At 43.7% G+C, this 23,019-nt stretch overlaps 1 protein-coding gene across 1 annotated transcript in view; it reads right to left on the bottom strand.

Moving 5' to 3' along the window:
- Nucleotides 1–20,795, bottom strand: part of LOC309333186 (putative helicase senataxin) — a gene marked incomplete at its 5' end in the record, with an annotated part of 95,627 nt that extends 74,832 nt beyond the window's left edge. Inside the window, one exon of the mRNA XM_081846586.1 lies at nt 19,968–20,795. Coding sequence (XP_081702712.1) covers nt 19,968–20,795 — 828 coding nt within the window. The remainder of the gene's footprint in view (nt 1–19,967) is intronic.
- Nucleotides 20,796–23,019: the final 2,224 nt, after the last annotated feature.

Raw genomic sequence — 23,019 nt, 5'->3', positions numbered from 1 at the left:
GCCAGCATGGCTAATGGTCAGGGATGGTGGGCATTGCAATATACCGTATTTTTCGCCCTATAGGACGCACTTTTTCCCCTCCCAAAATGAAGGGGAAATCTGTGTGCATCCTATGGGGCAAATGCAGGCTTTCGCTGAAGCTTGGAGAGCGAGAGGGGTCGGTGCGCACCGACCCCTCTCGCTCTCCAGGCTTCAGGAAGCTATCAACAAGCCTGGGGAGCTCGCGGGAGTTCCCACAGGGCTCCCTAGGCTGCGGACAGCAGCCTGCTGCCCGGAGTGCGGGGCGCTCTGAAGCAGATATACAGTGTGGAATTATAGTCCTGTAAGGAATCTGCTAGAATGCTGAGGGTTTTTTTCATGTGGATTTAGAATTTGATAGTACAGTGGTACATTGGTTCTCGAATGTAATCCGTTCCAGAAGTCCATTCAACTTCCGAAACACATACATTTAATTGACCAGCTGTGCAACCCTGAGCAGTTTTACTCACTGAGTAGCCCCACTGAGTTCAGCAAGATTGACCCTCTTGTAAGTGCCTGTAAAAATGCACCCCACATTTTCTTTAAACAAGTGTCAGGCTTAGAGAGAAAAAGGTAAAGGTAAATGGACCCCTGACCATTAGGTCCAGTCGTGGCCGACTCTGGGGTTGCGACGCTCATCTCGCTTTATTGGCCGAGGGAGGCAGCGTACAGCTTCCAGGTCATGTGGCCAGCATGACTAAGCCGCTTCTGGGGAACCAGAGCAGCAGAACTATTACTTTAGCAAATAATAATTGCTGTTGTGCAAGAAACTGATTTCTGCAGTTATTGCTATACCATCTAACTGTAATCGTGACTGATAGCTTTTCAAATAAAGTTTCTCAAGACAAAAGCAAGAATGTCATGTTTAAATGCATATTGTATTTTTTAAACATAGTTATAGTAAGTTGGGAACCCAAATAAAGCAGAAGCACGAGGGCCAACTTGAGTTTTGGGGAATCTAGTAAGGTAAAGTCAGGGAAGTGATTATGGCAGTCCTAAAAAGAGGTTTAAATGACACACATGACAACACTTTTATGCTAGGTAAGTTGCACATTGTGGTGTTATGTTGATCAAAAGAAATACTGCATGTAAAACACATTTCAAGTAGCATCTCATCATATTTCTTAACACTAAGAACTCCAAAGAAGAGAATAAAGTTAAAACATATGGCTTTTTCTTTTCATTTGTTGAGTGTGTGTGTGTGTGTGTGTGTATTTGTGACAAGCATAATATGCTAAACTCTCATGAGTTTATTTTCGTAAGCTCATCTGATTTTGTTCCTCATATTGCTCACATGCAGGGCTCCAAACCCAGAAATAGCCCAAAACGTCATATAGACGTCACAAAAAGGAGTGAAAAAAGGAGTGACCATGCGGTCCGCCAAGCTGCACAGAGGTCCGGAACTAAACCCTTACGCAAAACGAGGATTGCCTGTACCATACTCTGGACTTCTAAGCCAGTGGTTCCCAAACTTTCTGGGGCTGCTGCCCGCTTGGTTCCATAGACTCATCCCCAGTGCCTCCTACAGTCCTACTCGATAAAAAGCATTACAGGGGAACCTTGGTTGTTGAATACTTCGGAAGCCGCACAATTCAGAACCTGAACGCCAACAACCCGGAAGCGAATGCTTCCATTTTTGAATGCACCTCGGAAGTCGAACAGAAGTCCATTTTAAAAAAAGAATTTGCCGATCGGCAATTGATCCTTGGTTGTCAAATGTTTTGAAAGTCGAACGGTCTTCCGGAACTGATTATTCTTATCTCATTATACATGGATTCTTATGGATTCTTATCTCATTATACATGACAAAGCCATTTTTCACCTTTTCACCCCTTGCTTTTTCCTGTAAGACCTATTGCAGTCGTTAAGAGTTGTCAACAGGCTCATCACAGCTATCTGCCAATCACCCATTCCCACCACCCTTCTGAGTAATACCCCTCCCCACCTTCTGGTGACTTCTGTTTCAGTGTATCTGAAGAAGTGTGCATGCACACGAAAGCTCATACCAAGAACTAACTTAGTTGGTCTTTAAGGTGCTACTGGAAGGAATTTTTTTATTTTGTTGGAACGGATTATGTTCGACAACTGAGGTTCCACTGTACAGTCGTACCTTGGAAGTCGAACGGAGTCCATTCCAGAAGTCCATTTGACTTCTGAAAGGTTTGGAAACCAAAGTGCGGCTTCTGATTGGCCTCAGGAAGCTCCTGCAGCCAATCAGAAGCCGTGGAAGCCCCACTGGACGTTCGGCTTCCAAAAGAACGTTTGACTCCCAAGGCATTCGGGAGCAGAGGTACAACGGTATTCAGAATAGTGGTTTGCATGACCAACTAAGGAAGATAATAACGCAATAAAATTCAAAGAAGCAACAATCAATTGCACATTTATTCCAAATCCAGTTAAAACTATTTAGTTCAATTAAATCAGTAAAATCGATGAGCTTGATCGAGTGATACCAGTTTTTCAAATTCTGATAGCTATACCCCCAATGCCCCTCTTGCCTCCTAGCACCCTCTGGTTAATCCCACAGCCTGTGCCCACTCTGGGAACCCCTGTTCTAAGCAGTGAAAAACTATGGGGCGACAATACAGAAAGAAAGTGCTTTTTTAAAAAGCCAGTCCTTTTTTAAAAAAAAAATGTTTAGGGGTACTCTCATTTTCCTAGGCATATTGAAATACTGCCCCTCAATGAGGCCAAACGCAGATTCACAAGATGTTTAGGGGTATGCGTATGCCCCTCGCGTCCCCTCAGGAAAAAAAGCACTGGGTAGGACAATACGCAGGCCACATCTGGGTGATCTTTCCTCCTGACGGAGTTCAAGCCACGTTAATCCCTCACTCCTCCCCTTTGGGACTTTATTCCTTGATTACACAAATGCAGAGTTCCCCGTTACTCTCCAAATTCACACTGCTATGCCGTTGTGATGGTGACACACCTTGGCTGTATATATATATATATATATATATATATATATATATATATATATATTTGCTTTCGTAGATTTTCACGGGTACAGGAATGCAGGTTTTGGTGTCCTCGGGTGTCTTCCCGTGTAAACACGGGAAGACACCCGAGGACACCAAAACCTGCATATATATATATATATATATATATATAAAATAATTTTTATTGAATGGTTTTATGTTTCAAAAAACAACACAGCCATACTACCACAAAATATAATTAAGAAATAAAAATTAACATACATCGATATTTAGTTTGTTGTTTGTTATTTACTGTCTTATTTCCTCCCAAACATTGCATACAACAACAACACATATGTGTAGACACCCACACACCTACACCCGCACAGAAAATGATAATAATAAAAGTAAATATTTTTCCCCTTTTATCTTCCAAAATCTTTTCTTCAACTTTGACTTCCTGTCAAGTCCCTTTGCATATGTTTTATCTTACATTTGAATGTACACAAAGCAATAAACCTTTCTATATAATTTTTCTAATACATTCTGAAAACATAATAAATCCTTAATTATAGTCCATTTCTTTTTATTTCCTTTATCACTCGAATGCTAGCACGGAGTCAAAACTATTATTGTATTTTTGAACATATTTTTTATAAACATCCCATTTTTCCGCTAATTTTTGCTTTGAGTTTCCTCTGAGTTTACTAGTCAGTTGAGCCGTCGCCACCAATTCCTGTAATTTGATTTGCCAATCTGTTATTTTTGGAGCCTCGTAATCTTTCCACCCCTTGGTCTCAAGTATGCGAGCCGCTGCGGTTGCATACAAGAATACCTCTCTTAGATTTTTTGGGATCTCTTTATCTAAAATACTTAATAGAAATGCCTCCGGTTTTTTGGTAAATGTTATCCCCATCATCTTTTTTAATTCATCGCATATTTCCCCCCAAATAATCTTAATCTTTCCACACGTCCACCGCATGTGGATCATGTCACCGTTATTTCCTCCACATCTCCAACAAGCATCGCCAAATTTTTATACATTCTTGATAATCTGGAAGGAGTGAGGTACCACCTATGAGCCATTTTCATCACGTTCTCTCTTATATTATAGCTGGCTGTAAATTTCAAATTTACCTTCCATAAGTTTTCCCAATCTTTTAGCATAATTGGACGGCCCACTTTATCATTGACGCTTTAACCTCCTCATCCATTACTTCGTAGTCTAAAAGAAGTCTATACATTTTTGCGATTATTTTAGTTTTACTATTCAGTAATTCTCTTTCAAATCTTGAAGGCTCCTTTTCAAAACCTATCTGCTTATCCTGTCTGAACATTTCATTCACCTGGAAGTAATCTAGCCAGCTAGAAAAGTGATCTTTTATTTTCTCATAACTTATCTTTTTTGTTTTTTTAATAATATTTATTAAAAGTTTCCAGTTATAACAATATAAAAAAAACAAAACATCCAAATTTAAGATCTTATTTTCCGTAACATCTTTCCAGGACTTCCCCTCCCCTCCCCCTCTTATATTCCAATTCTTACGAATAAATTCAGCAATTTATTATCCCACATTTTAACCTTATTATCATTAACCCAATTTAAAAATATTTTCCCATCTCCTAAGATCGACCTATTCCCTTCCACGCGTTCCCCCCTTTAATATACATAATAGATTAAAATATAATAAAATAAAATATGATTTTACACCCTTTGGATTCCAAATTTCCCTCCCCCTTTTCCTGGTTGCGTTCCCCATATTAATCAACATCTGATGTCTTCCTGGAGCTCCCACATTTATTTAAACCATAGTCCTTTACCAGTCTTCTTTAATTTTAAATGTCCAATCTTGGAAGGAGTCTATCTCAAAAAGGCCCATTTTTTCCATCCAGATTTTTATATACTTGGGAGTAAAAACTCCAATTTTATTTCTTAAACCTTTCAAATCTGGATGTCCCAAATGATCCCACTTCCAACTTTGTCCAATTCTTATTATTCTTGTTGTTCTTGTTAATCTCTCTCCTCTTTCTTTTCCTGTTTTCCTGCACAAATGTTCTAATTCCAAAAGCTTCTAAATTCCACTGCATAGGCTCTGTTATTCAGGAACGAAACATGATGCCAAGTCCCTTCCATTCTTCAATAGATAAGTCTATTGTCTACTTTAGTGTGTAAACCTCTGTAGCCAAAATAGTGTTCCATTTCTGCAGTTTCCCAGGAGATAAAAAATTCTGTCAAATTCGATGCCAACAACTTGTAATATCCCTCGGCTCCTCTAGGTGGATTGTAATAACTCAGTTCCCTTCCAGATCACGTCCACCAGTCAAAGTAACTTATTATTCCTTGTTTTAAACATTTTGTATCCAATTTGTAACAAATATAACCGGCAAAGTCCTCGTAGCAAAGTTCTCATTTTTGTTCTTCTGCTTTGACAGCTCTTTGACAGCTGTCAAAACCTCTCCTTGTCTTCTCCCTGCGCTCTAACTAAAACGCTCCCAGGTTCCGGGGGGGGGGGTGCTTTTTGATTAAATTCCACTTTTCTCCTCCAGCTCAATCTTATAGTTTTCCATCGCGAAATTTCATAACTTTATCAAAATAGGGTTGCGCTCAATCTTAGATGTTAAGTCCTTTACTTTAGCTCCTCTACAACGGGGGGGGGGGCTGACTTCCTTTTTACGCCTCCCCCGCTCGTTCCGAATTCTTTAAAAATTTCTCGCCTTTTTTAATCCAAGTTCCGATTACTCACGGGTTATGCTTTTAAGTCCAAATTTCCAATAGAAGAAGTCAACGCTCTCCGTCGAATGGCATGCGGCTTCGCTCGGCAGGGGAAGCGGAGGACTCAAAGCACCCCCCCCCGTCACCCGTTCCGCAGCCTTTAAAAAGGCTCCTTCGCGGGTCGGGGGGGGGCTCAAAAGGTGCCAGCCGAGTCACCATGTCCATGGGTTTCAGCGCCCATGGTTTTTAGGGGTCCCCGCGTCGCTGGCGCGGTAGGACCCAGCCCCTGCCGAGCAGGCTCCCTCCGGAGCTCGGAGGGAGTCCGCCATTCGGCGATGGCGCCAACCCGGAAGTCCGCTATTTTCTCATAACTTATCAATATTATTTGACCCTCCTCCCTTAATATTGTGTTATACGTTATCCAGTTCTCTTTGATGTTGTTGTTTTTTTTAACAGTGATTGCTTCTAATGGAGAGTTCCATCTTGGGGTTTTCTGTTCCAAATATCTTTTGTATTTTTCCCACACCTTATATATAGCGTTTCTTATTATATGATTTGAAAAACTCCGGTGCACCTTTATTTTCCCATAATTAAGACAGCCATGCCATCCAAAACGTGCTGTAATGGTTGCTAAGGGGTTGCTCGTGCGCAAGCAGGCAACTATCTCCCTGGCTGGGTGCAAACACCTGGCTGGGCTGCCAAAGTAAACTTTATCTGTCCGGACGCCACTCACCCGTGGCTGACTCAGTTGCTGGCAGAATCCGTGAGTGGGCGTTTCTTAAACGTCTTCCAGCAAAGAAGCTCTTTGACGCCTAGTCTCCACCTACCCTCTCTGCGTGAAAGCCTTCTGCGCAAGGAGGGCATGGGCAACGGAGGACCCCTACTCTCCCCGCTGGTCCCAGGCAAGGAGTCATGGGACCGCCTTGCCGCTTCCCCCATCTGCCCCCCTTCTCCACTGGTGCTACGCTGATTCTCTTCCCCAGAAGATGGGCTGCTTCTCCCGATCCCTGGACGCTCTCTGGAATCCCTCTGGCTTTTGCTCTCTCCCTCCGGCACTGATGGCAGTTCCCTGACACGTGTGTCATGACCTTCTAGATCTAAAGTATCCCAATTTTTTAATAAACACCAATCTTTCAACCAGAGAAGACATGAGGCTTCGTAATATAGCTTCAAATCCGGTAACCCGAAGCCACCTCTTTCTACAGTATCTATTAATATCTTATGCTTTATTCTTGGTCTTTTACCCTTCCATAAAAAGTTAGAAATTTCTTTTTGCCACTTGTCAATACTGCTGGTCTTTCCTATAATTGGAATCGTTTGGAATAAAAAGAGTAGCTTCGGTAAGACTATCATTTTAATTACCGAAATACGGCACAGGAATGATAAGTTTAGGCTTGTCCATGTCTCCAACTGTCTTTTGATATCTTTCCAACAATTAATATAATTATCTTCATACAAGTTAATATTCTTTGGTGTTATCCATAATCCTAAATACTTGATTTTGGGGTAGATTTTAATTTGTATTATTTTTTCTAATTCTGCTTTTTCATCAGGCGACAAATTTTTAACTAATAGTTTTGTCTTGTTTAAATTCAGTTTAAACCACACAACTTTACCGTGGGCATATATTATTTCCAACGCCTTTGTTAGACTCTGTTTTGATTGCTCCGTAGTTATAATTAGATCATCAGCAAATGCCCTTATTTTGTAACTTCTATTTCCCAGCATAATCCCTTTTATTTCTTTTTCCTCCCTAATTCGTTTACATAAATCTTCCAATGTTAGTATGAAAATTACGGGGGATAGTGGGCAACCTTGTCTGACCCCTTTACTGATTTCACACTCCTGTGATAAATTTCCATTGATTATGATTTTCGCTTTTTGTTTTGAATATATTGCTTCAATCCCTTTTATATACTGTATACCCAAATCCATATGGTGTAATAGACCTTTCATAAATTTCCAGGAGACCCTATTGAAAGCTTTTTCAGCATCTATGGCCATTAAGACTGCCTTCTTTTCTATTCTGAAGTCTAAATACTCTAATAAGTTTATAATGTTTCTGGTGTTGTTATAAATGTGCCTCCCGGACAAAAAGCCAGCTTGCTCATTGTGTATAATCATCTGGAAGACTTTTTTTGATCTTTCGGCTAAAATATTTGCATATAATTAATAATCGCTATTTAGGAGTGAGATAGGCCTATAGTTGTTAATAAGTAGATTGTCCGTTCCCTGTTTTGGAATTAATGCAATAAGGCTGTCTTTCCATGAGTCCGGCATGGTTCCATCTTTTAAAATGTTGTTCATGATACTTCTTAATGGGTCAGACAGTATGTCCTCAAATTTTTATAATACATTGCTGGTAGGCCATCAAGCCCTGGTGACTTTCCTATCTTTGCTTCCTTAATTGCTCTTTGAATTTCGTACAATGTAACAGGGGCATTCAACAGTTCGTTTTGTTCTTTAGTAAGTTTCGGAAGACCGTTCTGTTCTAAATATTCTTTAACTTCTTCTGATCTTTCATTTCCTTCCTTATAGAATTCTCTAAAGAATTCAACAAATCGTTTCTCTATTTCTTTAGGGTTGTTTATTACTTTGCCTTTGCACTTAACTCTATTTATAAGCCTTTCTGCCTCTCTCTTCTTTAATTGCCATGCTAATAAGCTTCCTGGTTTATTAGCATGTTCAAAGGTCCCCCCCCCCCCAATAATCTTAGTTTCCATTCCATTTCTGCATTTATTAGCATTAAATATTGAGATTGTAGGATCTTAATATTTCTTTTTAATTCTACACTATTTGGTTTTTTTGTATAATTCCTGCTCGCTTTTTCTAATCTCCTCTAAGATTTCTTGTTGTTGTTTTTTTCCTTTTGTTTTCTTTGAATTACGTTTTGTTGAATAAAGAAACCTCTTAAGACAGCTTTACTAGCATCCCAGACTATCTTTAAATCAGTGCCCTTATTTAAATTCAGTTCAAAAAAGTCCTTTAAGGTCTTTTATGCTTTTTCTATTATTATTTCATCTCTCAATAAAGTTTCATTTAATCTCCATCTTATAGATTTCCTCTTTCCCCAGGTCAGTGTTACTTGTACTGTATTATGATCAGCTATTGTCTTTGGTTGAATTTCAGATTTAGATATTTTGACTGTCAAATCTTTTGTTAGCCAGATGGCGTCAGTTCTTCCTGCCGAGTCATAGAATCATAGAATCATAGAGTTGGAAGAGACCACAAGGGCCATCGAGTCCAACCCCCTGCCAAGCAGGAAACACCATCAGAGCACTCCTGACATATGGTTGTCAAGCCTCTGCTTAAAGACCTCCAAAGAAGGAGACTCCACCACACTCCTTGGCAGCAAATTCCACTGTCGAACAGCTCTTACTGTCAGGAAGTTCTTCCTAATGTTTAGCTGGAATCTTTTTTCTTGTAGTTTGGAACCATTGCTCCGTGTCCGCTTCTCTGGAGCAGCAGAAAAGAACCTTTCTCCCTCCTCTATGTGACATCCTTTTATATATTTGAACATGGCTATCATATCACCCCTTAACCTCCTCTTCTCCAGGCTAAACATGCCCAGCTCCCTTAGCCGTTCCTCATAAGGCATCGTTTCCAGGCCTTTGACCATTTTGGTTGCCCTCCTCTGGACACATTCCAGTTTGTCAGTGTCCTTCTTGAACTGTGGTGCCCAGAACTGGACACAGTACTCCAGGTGAGGTCTGACCAGAGCAGAATACAGTGGCACTATTACTTCCCTTGATCTAGATGCAATACTCCTATTGATGCAGCCCAGAATTGCATTGGCTTTTTTAGCTGCCGCGTCACACTGTTGGCTCATGTCAAGTTTGTGGTCAACCAAGACTCCTAGATCCTTTTCACATGTACTGCTCTCAAGCCAGGTGTCACCCATCTTGTATTTGTGCCTCTCATTTTTTTTGCCCAAGTGCAATACTTGACATTTCTCCCTGTTAAAAGTCATCTTGTTTGTTTTGGCCCAGTTCTCTAATCTGTCAAGGTCGTTTTGAAGTGTGATCCTGTGCTCTGGGGTGTTAGCCACCCCTCCCAGTTTGGTGTCATCTGCAAATTTGATCAGGATGCCCTTGAGTCCATCATCCAAGTCGTTGATACAGATGTTGAATAAGACCGGGCCCAAGACAGAACCCTGTGGTACCCCACTAGTCACTCTTCTCCAGGATGAAGAGCAACCATTGATGAGCACCCTTTGGGTTCCGTCAGTCAGCCAGTTACAAATCCACTGAGTGGTAGCATAGTCAAGACTGCATTTTACCAGCTTCTTTACAAGAATATCATGGGGCACCTTGTCAAATGCCTTGCTGAAATCAAGGTAGGCTACATCCACTGTGTTCCCTTCATCTACCAGGGTTGTAATTCTGTCAAAAAACGAGATCAGGTTAGTCTGACATGACTTATTTTTCAGAAATCCATGCTGACTATTGGTGATCACAGTATTCCTTTCTAGGTGCTCACAGACTGTTTGTTTAATGATCTGCTCCAGAATCTTCCCTGGTATTGATGTCAGACTGACTGGGCGGTAATTATTTGGGTCCTCTCTTTTCCCCTTTTTGAAAATAGGGACAACATTTGCCCTCCTCCAGTCTGCCGGGACTTCGCCTGTTCTCCAGGAATTCTCGAAGATGACTGCCAGTGGTTCTGAGATCACATCTGCCAGTTCTTTTAATACTCTTGGATGCAGTTCATCTGGCCCTGGAGACTTGAATACATCTAAACTAGCCAAGTATTCTTGTACTATCTCCTTAGTTATTCTGGGCTGTGTTTCCTCTGCTGAATCATTTGCTCCAAATTCTTCAGGTTGGGCATTGTTTTCTTTATTGGAGAAGACTGAGGCAAAGAAGGCATTGAGGAGTTCAGCCCTTTCTGTGTCCCCTGTTTGCATTTCACCATCTTCTCCTCTGAGTGACCCCACTGTTTCTTTGTTCTTCCTTTTGCTACGAACATACCCATAAAAGCCTTTTTTGTTGCTTTTAACCTCTCTAGCAAGCCTGAGTTCATTCTGTGCTTTAGCTTTTCTGACTTTGTGTCTACACGTGCTGGCTATTTGTTTGAATTCCTCTTTGGTGGTTTCCCCCCTTTTCCATTTTTTGTACACATCCTTTTTTAATCTTAACTCAGTTAAAAGTTCTTTAGATAGCCACCCTGGCTTCTTTAGGCACCTTCCATGTTTCCATCTCATTGGTATTGCCTGAAGTTGTGCTTTTACTATCTCCCTCCCTCCCCAGCCATCATGAACTCCCTTTCCTTTTAATATTACTGTCCATGGGATCTCACCCAGCACTTCCCTAAGTTTTATAAAGTCGGCTTTCCTAAAGTCAAGAAATTGAGTCCTAGTATGCTTGGCTGCTCCTTTCCGCTGTATAGTAAACTTCAGAAGAGCATGATCACTCGCGCCTAATGATCCTTCCACTTCTACCCCACTAACCAGGTCATCAACATTGGTTAGGACCAGATCTAAAATGGCTGTTCCTCTTGTTGCTTCTCCCACTTTCTGGACAACGAAGTTGTCTGCAAGGCCAGTGAGGAATCTGTTTGACCTTATGCTCTTGGCTGAGTTTGACATCCAGCAAATATCCGGGTAATTGAAGTCCCCCATTACTACTATCTCCCTTCCTTTTGCATGCTTGGCCATCTGTTCCAGGAAGGCATCATCTATGTCCTCCGTTTGGCTTGGGGATCTATAGTAAACTCCCACAATGAGGTCCCTGTTATTCTTCTCTCGCTTAATTTTGACCCAAATGCTCTCACTTTGGCTTTGAGGTTCTAAATCTTGGATCTCTTCACAGGTATACACATCCCTGACATATAACGCCACTCCTCCTCCTTTCTTGTCTGGTCTGTTTCTCTGAAATAGATTGTATCCCTCCATGATTACATTCCAGTCGTGGGACTTATCCCACCAGGTTTCAGTGATGCCTATTATGTCATATTTAGTTTGCTGTAGCAAGAGCTCAAGCTCATCTTGTTTATTACCCATGCTTTGCGCATTAGTGTACAGACATTGAAGTCCATTAATCATTCCCCCGTGTCTCTTATTTAAGGATTTTTTCCTCCCACCACTAGGTCTGTGTGCTGTTTGCTCCATTTGGTCTATGACATTTGGATGATCATCTTCATCAATTGATAGACTCCTACCTTCAGGAGCACTGTCTTCCTCTCCCACGTTAGTCAGTTTAAAGCCCTCCTGATGAGGTTTCTGAGATTTTTGGCAAAAACATTCCTCCCAACCGTTGTGAGGTGCAGCCCATCTCTTGCCAGAAGTCCATCTTCAAGAAACTGCAGTCCGTGATCTAAGAATCCAAACCGTTCCTGTTTACACCATTTGCGAAGCCAGCTGTTCACTTCCACCATTTTTCTCTCTCTCCCTGGGCCACGTCGTTCAACTGGGAGGACAGATGAGATGACAATTTGTGCATTTAATTGCTTCAATTTCCTGCCCAGAGCCTCATAGTCTCTTTTGATTTTCTGGAGGCTATTGCTTGCAGTGTCATTGGTTCCCACATGAACCAAGAGGAAGGGGTATTTGTCAGTGGGTTTTATGATTCCTTGCAGTCGTTCAGTTACATCTTGGATCTTAGCCCCGGGGAGACAGCACACTTCCCGAGACATCTTGTCAGGCCCACAGATCACTGCTTCTGTTCCCCTCAGTAGGGTATCCCCTATCACCACTACACGCCTCCTCTCAGGTTTGGTTGGGGTTCTTCCGCGATCTGTCCGTTCCAAGGTCGCCTGCACATTCCCTGAGGACTGACTTTGCTGCTCCTCTTCATATACCTGATCGACTGTAACGAGGGAGAGATCCTCAAATGGAGTCTGCTCTTCGTCTTCCATTCTAGGGGAGAGGACCTCAAAGCGATTGTGTATTTCTAAACAATCAGAGCGAACCCTGGGCCTCCTACTTCTTTGAGTCACGTTTCTCCATATACCTGGCTCCTGTGTTGGTGAACTAGCCTCCTTCTCAGGGGAGTCCCCTGTCTCCTCCTTGGTGGAGACGGTGTGCTCTGTTGCTTCCAAGAAGAGCTCCAGCTCTCTAATTGTTTGGAGCGTAGCCACACATTCCTCCAGTTGCTGGACTTTGTCTTTTAAGAGGGCAATCAACATGCAACTGCTGCAGGTAAAGCTGCCTGCAACCTTTGGCAAGATGGCAAACATTGTGCAGGAACCGCAGGCGACTGCAGCTGTTCCCTCACTCTCCATCTTGAGAACGTGTCGTTGGGGCTGGCTACAGTGGTCCTCCATCATAAGAAGCGTGCAGACAGGACAAGTAACTCCCCCCCAAAAAACCCTAGGTCTCCCCCAACAAACGTTTGAGACTAGCTCCCCAAAATCTAAAGATAGATCAAATTGCGCGCGCCGCTGCCCTACAAGCTCTGATAAGCTCCTCCCACAGCTAATCACCTACCTCAACAGAAACCCTGCCCCCTCTGACCTTTGCACAGGGAGAGCAGCTAATCAGCCACAAGAAACACACACAGGAGAAAACCCTTTTTGCTCCTTCTTCAGCCGCTGCCCTACAAGCTCTGATAAGCTCCTCCCACAGCTAATCACCTACCTCAACAGAAACCCTGCCCCCTCTGACCTTTGCACAGGGAGAGCACCTAATCAGCCACAAGAAACACACACACAGGAGAAAACCCTTTTTGCTCCTTCTTCAGCCGCTGCCCTACAAGCATTGGGCAAGAGTCATTGGGGTAGGAAACAAAAGTGTATTCTTTCACTGTCGGATTTTGTATTCTCCATGCGTCCTCTAAACTTAACAAATCTACTAACTGAAAAAAAGTTTTGGGGAGTTGTATTTGCTGTTTTTTAGATCTGTCTAAATTTGGATCTCTCTTTGGATCTGTCTAAATCAGGATTTACCACGCCATTTTGGTTTCCTAAAAATATAATTTTCTCTCCAATAAAATCCCCCAACTCTCGTTCCAACCTTTGATAAAATTCACTTTTTTTTTCATTCGGCGTGTAGAAACCGATGACTTTAATTCTTTCCCCCTGGACTATTATTCCTATGACAACGACCCTTCCTTGTGAATCTTTATAGATCAATTTCGGCTCCAAATGCTTTTTTGCGTATATTACAACTCCATTCTTCTTAGATTTATCTGAAGAAACAAAATCAAGTCCCAGTTTCTTATTGGATAAAATTCTTGTGTGTTGTTTTGTGATATGAGTTTCTTGCAAACATATCAAATCCAATTTCTGTTTGCTGAGTATAAATTCCACCTTCTTTCTTTTCCCTTTATCATTTAAACCATTAACATTCCAGGTAACAATCCTTAATTCCATTATTTACTACACAGTGATTCAACTTCTTAACAAAATAAATAAATAAAATAAAATAAATTATAAAAAAAAAAATCAGAAAAGTCACTTGTCCTTAATGCTTAAGACTCTTCCTCCTCGGATTGTTCTTTAAGATCGTCCGCCCCTCCTCCCAGCTGTCTTTTACCTCCTAGCTCCTCTCTATATGTTCTCCAAAATTTGTCAGCGTCCTCCCAAGTAACAAATCTTCTCCTTTTCCCTTTGTAAAAAAAGGAAATTCCCTCAGGGAATTCCCATCTGTGCACAATTGATTTTTTATTTAGTGCTTCCACCAACGGTTTATATTTTTCCCTTTTTCTTAAAAGCCTTGATGGAACAATTTTATGAATGATTATGTCTGTTCCCTGAATTTTAAATTTTGTCTTACTGCTATTTTGTAGTATTTTATCTCTAATATCCATATTCACAAAAGTTACCAGACAGTCCCCTGGCCAATTATTAGCTCTTGCAATTGTTGATCTGATTCTAAAGGCTCTCTCAATTTTATTTCTCATTTCATGTTCTTCTACTCCAATCCATTTGGCTAATTCTGATGATATTTTTTGCTCTATCACTTCATCTGGTTCTTCTGGAATAGATCTAAATCTCAATGTTTTTTCTCTTCTGTGCATTTCAGTCATAGAGATTGAATCTAGGACTGCCTCATGGGTTTCTTTCATATCTGCCAGCTCTTTCTTAATTTTTTCTGTTTCCCCTTTTTTTTCTCTGTTCTCCTTCTGTACTTTTCTTAGCCCTTCCTCCAAACTTATCGTTTTCCCTTTTAATTCTTGTACAGTCTTTGTTATTTCCAAATTTTTAACCACCAGATCATTGATTTTAACCATCATTTCTAACACCATTTTTGCATTTTCCTCTATTTTTTGCCCCATCTTATCCAACTTTTGATCTGTTGATCTTATACTGTCGTTCATCTCTTTCTTTATCTCTGAAATGTCTTTTCTCAGTCCCAGGAGAAGATCTCTCATTTCCAAAATCATTTCTGTGTCTTGATTTGAGTTTCTACTTTTAGGATTTGCAGATAACACTGCTGCCGCTGGATTCATAAATTTCTTATTCACATTTGACATAACCAGTTGTTTTATAATCCGTTAGTACCCGTAGCTACTTCTTTTCCTGACAAATTGTGTTTTATAATACTTCTATATTACACCTCTAATGCACACTGTCTCATCGATGATGATAATAACATAATAATAATAATAATAATAACATTTAACAGGGAAAAGGAGAAAAAATAAATAAATAAAATTTTACTCCGTTACCAGTTTTGTCCACTAGTTGTCCGAAATCCCCTTGTCCATTTCCCTACACATGTAACCAGCCTTTATATAACTTTCCTGTTACTTGCAGAGTAATTTCCTCTTGCCACCAATAGAGGGGAGCCCAGTAACCCCCCCACCCTGTCGGGAGGTGCTTATTTACTTAACAGTTCTTTAAAATCTTCTCCTGGCTTCCCCAGGCTCTTCTCACCACAAAAACTTTTTCCCCCGCAGCCCCTTCAACAGTCAAGAATAGTGTGAAGTAAATCAGCAAAACTGGTGCAACTTCTGCAAATTTTAACACAAAGAAGTCAGGCCTCCATACTACACAAAAACCGGAGCTTGAATGTCTATTGTCTCTCTCATTCGTCTAAGAAAGAGCTGGCTCCATAAGAGTCTCAAGTCCAGAAGTCCAAAGCACCTTTTGCTCTTTCCTCCACCAAGAATCTTTACTTGCTCTGTGGGGTGCAGCACTAGGATTTGGGATGATCTATAGGACCTCAGATCTGTTCATCTCTTTCCGTCATATCGACCATCAATTCAAATAACTGTTAGGAATTTTTAAATGAAAGGGAGAAAGGCTTTCTGCTACGTAAAAGCTGGAGCCTGTATATCAAATGTCTCTCACACATAAACTCTTTCAGCAAAACATTTTTAATCACTCCATTAATTTAGCACTGGGGTTTGGGTAGGTCTTTAAGTCTTCAGGCCCATTCATTCCTTTCCTCCATATCGTCCATAATTGCCTCAGACGTTCTCCAATATATTAAAGGGATAGTTCACCTTTTAGTCTTTCCCCCCTTATTTCTTTCTTGATTTGATATTTGATTTGATATTCTCGAAGATGACTGCCAGTGGTTCTGAGATCACATCTGCCAGTTCTTTTAATACTCTTGGATGCAGCTCATCTGGCCCTGGAGACTTGAATACATCTAAACTAGCCAAGTATTCTTGTACTATCTCCTTAGTTATTCTGGGCTGTGTTTCCTCTGCTGAATCATTTGCTCCAAATTCTTCAGGTTGGGCATTGTTTTCTTTATCGGAGAAGACTGAGGCAAAGAAGGCATTGAGGAGTTCAGCCCTTTCTGTGTCCCCTGTTTGCATTTCACCATCTTCTCCTCTGAGTGACCCCACTGTTTCTTTGTTCTTCCTTTTGCTACGAACATACCCATAAAAGCCTTTTTTGTTGCTTTTAACCTCTCTAGCAAGCCTGAGTTCATTCTGTGCTTTAGCTTTTCTGACTTTGTGTCTACACATGCTGGCTATTTGTTTGAATTCCTCTTTGGTGGTTTCCCCCCTTTTCCATTTTTTGTACACATCCTTTTTTAATCTTAACTCAGTTAAAAGTTCTTTAGATAGCCACCCTGGCTTCTTTAGGCACCTTCCATGTTTCCGTCTCATTGGTATTGCCTGAAGTTGTGCTTTTACTATCTCCCTCTTAACAAACTCCCAGCCATCATGAACTCCCTTTCCTTTTAGTATTACTGTCCATGGGATTTCAGCCAGCACTTCCCTAAGTTTTATGAAGTCGGCTTTCTTAAAGTCAAGAAATTGAGTCCTAGTATGCTTGGCTGCTCCTTTCCGCTGTATAGTAAACTTCAGAAGAGCATGATCACTCATGCCTAATGATCCTTCCACTTCTACCCCACTAACCAGGTAGTGGGTCCGCACCCCACAGAGCAGCAAGCTTGGGAAGTGTGGGGCACATGGTTTGTTCATGGGGTACGAAAAAGGTGTATACAGGGTATTCATGACTGTCCATTAGGTTCACAAAGAGTGTTGAGTACAATCCTAAGGGGGGGGGGGAATGTGGGAATTTTCCAGAGTCACTCAGAGGGGGATGAAGATGATGAGGTAGAAGAGGAAGCTGAGGATGATGATCAGAGTTTGGATTCTAGCTCAGTGGGCGGCGCTGCTGCTGCTGTCAGTGACAGTGATGACACAGCAGACTACAAGAGCGCAAAGGCCTCAGTCAGACCATCTGATGCGTCTGACATTGAACTGGAAGAACCACTGTTCACCATTGGCCACTTTTCTCCTAAGAAGGAGGAGATGAGTGCAGAAGACTTGTGTCTAGCACACAGATCTGAAAGGGCCACAAAAGGCAAACCTCCAAAGAGATTTGCTGATGAGTTTCCTAAGACAGCAACTGCTGTTCTTGGTAGCTCAGAAAAGGTGTGGGAACCTTCAAGCTTCAAAGAGGTCCAGGAGTTAACCTCGAAGGATGCTGAACCATGGCTTAATGCCATGAAGGCTGAAGTTGATTCCTTGAATAGGAACCAAACCTGGGAGCTGGTGCCAACAGTCCCAGGAATGAGGCTGGTTGGCAGCAAATGGGTCTTCAAGGCCAAGACAGACCAGAATGGCAAGGTTGTCAGGCACAAAGGCAGACTGGTCGCCAGAGGTTTTTCACAGATACCAGGACAGGAATACCACAAGACCTACTCACCCACCGTCAAGTATGAGAGCATTAGACTAATGCTCAAGATTGTTGCAGAGGAGAAACTGCACGTTTCTCATCACGATGTGAACACAGCTTTTTTTGTATGGGATTTTGGGGGAGGAGCTGTATATGCTTCTACCTGATGGAGTGCAGGTGCAGAAGGGAATGGTCTGTAAACTACGGAAGTCCCTATATGGTCTCAAGCAGAGTGCCAGGTGTTGTGATACAAAACTCACTGAGACATTGTTTTCTCTAGGTTTTCACCAAGTCAAGGAGGAGGGGCAAAACAAACTGTATTGTTTATGTTTTTTTGATGATCTGCTTTTGTTTTGGAAGAATCAGGCTTTGTACCAAAGCACCCTAGCTCAGCTGAAGGAGCACTTTGACATGAAGGATCTTGGTGAGGTATCCAACTATCTTTCTCTGCAGGTGGAGAAGGACCAAGCAGGTAATTTTCTCGTACACCAAACACAGAAAATTGCTGGTGTATTAACCAGGCTGAATTTGGTTGATGCAAACCCAGCAGACACACCGATGGTGACAGTCCCCCACCCGCCCCCTGCCCCCCTGAAACAGTACTTCTGTCTTGTCAGGATTCAATCTCAATCTGTTAGCCGCCATCCATCCTCCAACCGCCTCCAGACACTCACGCAAGACATTCACCCCCTTCACTGGTTCTGGTTCTCTAGCTGTCTCAGTGATTGTTTCATCGCCCTCAGCTCTGGAGAACATCACGGGGCTGTCCAGGCTGCATTCAGTTGGAGCGCTTTGGAGCCAGACAGTCGATAGCCCTGGTTAACTCCGCATTCCAGCAGTCCACCAGGGAATCCGCTGAAAGGCCATCAACATGGGATAAAACATTCCCTACCACTCTCTGGAAACCATTTTGTGAGGAGTGTGTGTGGTAACAGCCAGGACTCCCACCTGTCTTTTACAGGTTTTATTGAGTGCAAAACTATGTACAGTCCAGAGGTCCAAAATCAATGTCTGCCTCAATCACTAGCAGATTCCGGAAGTGCCTTCTTCCTGTTTGCCCTCCAGCATAAAAGCCCGGGAAAACCCCTCTCCCCCTCTTTTCCTTACGTGTAATTCCCTGGCAAAAACTATGCGACGGAAGAGGCACTTCCACCTCCCTGGGAGCGGTGTCGTGGCTCATCTCAGCCTGACTGAGCCTTTGCATCCTCCCCCCCTTTCTCTCGTCATCCGTTTCTCCTAAAGGCTCGCTTTCACCAGACTCTGACAAGGTGCAGCTGCTCAACAAAGGAGGAGGCTGTCTGTACGTTCCTGTCTCTCCTCCCTCCCTTGAAGGCAGACCCCTGACACATTTGGATCCATTAAGTGGCGGGGCGGACCATCCGAATCGGTCCCACCTCCCTGCAGAGGGGAAGGGTCGCGGAAAAGTGATGGACCGCAGAAACGTGAAGGATCGCAGGAAGTGATCCGACCATGGCACTTCTTTTGTTTTTGCTTTTACTTAGTGTTGGGATTCAGCTGCTGGAATTTGCCCTGGGGCCGCCTGCAAGCCCCTGAAACTCCGAGCGTCCTCCGATGTGTGCAGCACTGAAAAAGGCATCTCCCTTCTTCTCCAGGGTGCTCCAGCAACATAAATCAGCTTGATTTATGGACACTATACTTCTAGCGTTACGCAGCAACAAGCGTGGGACTTTGTAGATCTAAGCTACTATTTATTTACACTCTATATACAGACTGTTAGGATCGTCCTACTCACGTGTAGGACACTGGCAGAGACACATGCCTGACTGGCATGTTCTCTCCCTCCTGGTCAGTCGTTTGGGAGCTTCAAAAGCTTTCTTCAGCCCAAACATCACAGTGGCTGATACCAAGAAGCATCAGCACACTTAGGGATCCTACAGAGTATTTGCAGTTTGCGTAGCAGAACTCAGTAGCACAGCATTTTGGCTAATCTACTTTTATTTACATATAATACTTCCTCTTTCTCATCAGACAGCAAAAAGAAAAAGAAGAAAAAACAATAGTCCCACTTCACAGAACACAGTAACATAAACATCCTGTCTCTGTCACTTCCCATACTGTGGAATGAAAACATACACCATCATGTGATAGACGACAATCCCATGACTGCAGGCACGGAGCAAGAATCCTAACATCCTCCCCCGATGCATGAGCAGTGTTGTAGTCATCAGTGTAACTGCAACAACCATACAGATGTCATACACACAGTATACCCCTGTACCATCCGTTCCACCCTTGGAACTACATGCAACTGGATTGGCCTTGGGCCTTACCATCTTGCACTTCTGACTAGTCTTGGCATCATAGTTCTCCTGACTATCAAGAAGTTTCACACCTGGCTTTGTTGGGACTCGAACCCTAGCCTCGTTCCTCTCTGAGGAATCGGTGTTGGCACACATGGCCTTTGGACATGGTTCAGCTTTCTTCTCCAAGGAAACAGTGTCTACCCTTACAGCCTTTGGGTGTGGTTTCCCGTCCTTTGAGGACAAACCCTGTATCCCTTTCAAGACTTCGGATTCCAAGACCTGTGTCGAGCCACTAGCCACAGCTAAAACTGCAATAGCTGTGTTAGCAAACTCCTGAGCATACCTGGTGGTAGCTGTCTCAGATCTGTACACCAGGCACACGTCTTTCACTGTATCAGTGGAACTCGCCTCACTTTCAGCATCAGTAGTAGACTCAGTATCTGAGTCTGAAGCAATGGGGTTGCCTTGGAAAACACACACATTTCCTCCCCATTTTTCACTGCACTCAACATCCCTAGTGAGTAAAATCATCTTGGCATGAGGTCTCAGTACTTTGTACAAGCCACCATACCCGAGGAAGAATCTATGCTTCCTGCCTTGTGACGTCTGCACCCACATGTCAGACCCATCTGTTGGTCCCTTTGCACATCTTGGGTTTACCTTGTCGCAATCCCTCGCAGAACTTTTGTCTGAATCCAGGGAAAGGCCTTGCAAACTATGTTTGCTGAGTGTGTCACTCTGTTGCCTCTGAATCCATACATCAGAATCTCCATTACCAATAGGGTGCCTTTGTAAGATACCCATATCGCCTCCTTCCTTTGCTTTGTCCTGAGCACATTTGGTACACCTGACCATCTTCGTGTCAGACACCAGCAATCTGGAAGACCCATGCACACATCCTGCATGAAAAAGATGGTTATCAGACATAGCATCACTTGTCTCTCCAACTTTCCCACTGTCAGGGAACTGCCATCGGAGCTCAGGGTGGTGGAGAGGCTCTCGGATGCTGGGAGACCCTCGGATGCTGAGGAGGGAACCAGCAGGGGGAGAGGGAGAGTTTCCGCTGAAGAAGGAGGGAAGGAGGAGACAGCGTCGGAGGTGAGGCTCAGAGACGCTTCAAGTGAGACCAGTGGTGAGAGCTCAGGACCTCCCCTTGGAACGCCCACTCTGCGCAGAAAGCTGTCGCGCAGGGAATCAAGGAGGAGACTTTCTGTCAAAGAACTTTTATGTTGGAAGAAATTCAGGAAACGCCCACTGACGGATTCTGCCAGTGATTAAGGCAGCCACGCACTTATGGCTGTCCGGTTAGGGAGAGTTTAAAACTAACTACAAAACTGGGAGCGTTTTAGCGCTTACGCACAAGCAACCCCTTATCCCATTACAGCAATCCGTCAGTCTTTGACGTTGTTTGTGCGAAGGAAGGGCATCATGAGCAACCCAACGGGAGTCGGAGGAGCGGAGGGAGCCGGAGAAGGACCAACTCTGGAGGAGAGAAACAGAGATTTGGAACACCAGCTGGCTCTGCTAGCAGCGCGACTCGATGAAAGGCGAGCTCAGGATGCACAGGGGAAACCCACCCCCATTGCAAGGAAGGTACCGGGACTGGTGCATAAATTCGGGGGTGATCCAAAGGACTACCAAGCCTTTAAGACAGAGATGCAGTATGCATTGAACCTGCAGTATGACTTTGCCGACGAGGGGGCGAGAGTAGCCTTTGTGATTGGACACCTGGAAGGGGGGGCTAGAGAATGGGTTAGACCCCTGATGGCATCGGATAATGACGCCTTGAAAGACTTGAGGAAATTTTTTTTAGCTATGGACTTGATGTTTTCCAGCCAGATTGAGGAGGGCATTGTACGCAGGCAGTTGATGGCGTGCAAACAGGGGAATCAATCAGTCCGAGGGTACTGGTCGCGATTTGCCATGATCATACACCGCCTGGGGTGGGATCTGGCTTCGGACCCGATCCAGATGTTATTCGAAGAAGGCCTAGCCCCTGCAGTGAAAGATGAACTTTCCCGCGCGCCCCGCCCGCAGTCGATGGATCAGCTGACCAAGGCAGCACTTGCGATTGGGGCGCGACAGGAAGCAAGGGCTCTAGAGAAGCGGGAAGGCAGAGGAGAGCGTTGGAATGATTTTCGCATTCCTGAGATGCCAGAACAGTCTTCCCAGCCAGTGGAGCCAATGGAAATTGGAGGCGCGCGTGGGGCTTCAAATTCAAACGAAGGGCGGAAGAAGGAGGGGAAAGCCGCTAAAAAGTGTTTCCTCTGCCAACAGCCAGGACATTTTGCCAGGGTCTGCCCTCAAAGAAAGGCATGGCAAGGAATGGTGGGGGCTGTTGGGAGTGAGGAGGAGGGGGTTAAGGAGCAGGTAAAAGCCAACGCCTGGCTGCCGAAGACAGGGCACAGCAGCCAGGCCAAGGACCAGTGAACGTGCCCAAGCCTGAACCCCCCCGAGCAGCCATCGCCGTAGGGGTGGTGCTAGAGCTACCCAACGGACATCCACTCACGATAAAAGCTCTGTTAGACTCAGGCAGCTCTTGCAATTTCATGAGCAAGGAATTCGCGTCAGAGCATCAGATACAGACTCTGCCCCTAAGTAGTCCTTTGCAAGTCACCACGATTGATGGGAGGGAACTTCTGGGGGGAGAAGTAACCCAACAGACGGTCCCCATGAGAATGAGGGTGGCCAGGCACACGGAAGTCATTGCCTTTCACGTAGCCACCCTGGCGGGACCACCCATCATATTGGGAATGAGCTGGCTGGCGCTACATGATCCGTTAGTGGGATGGCACCAGCGGACGGTCTCTTTCGGGTCAGCTCACTGCTTGGAACACTGCCATGGGGGGGGGGAAACCCGGGGATGGCAATGGCCAGTTTGGCAGGGCTGGCGGTGGGGGAAAAAGGAGAGATACCACCGCAATATGCCGACCTGCGTGACGTCTTCAGTGAGAAGGAAGCAGATAGACTACCCCCTCATAGGCCCTTTGACTGTCAAATCAACCTACTCCCGGGAGCTCAGCTGCCAGTGGGCAAACTGTACGCCATGTCGGACAGGGAGATGCAGGAGTTAAGGGAA

The sequence above is a fragment of the Podarcis erhardii genome (genome assembly GCF_964252035.2).
Source record: "Podarcis erhardii genome assembly, chromosome: W".
Taxonomy (NCBI): Eukaryota; Metazoa; Chordata; class Lepidosauria; order Squamata; family Lacertidae; genus Podarcis; species Podarcis erhardii.
The sequence above is the reverse complement of the archived record's forward strand: the minus strand, read 5'-3'. Positions and strand labels throughout refer to the sequence as shown.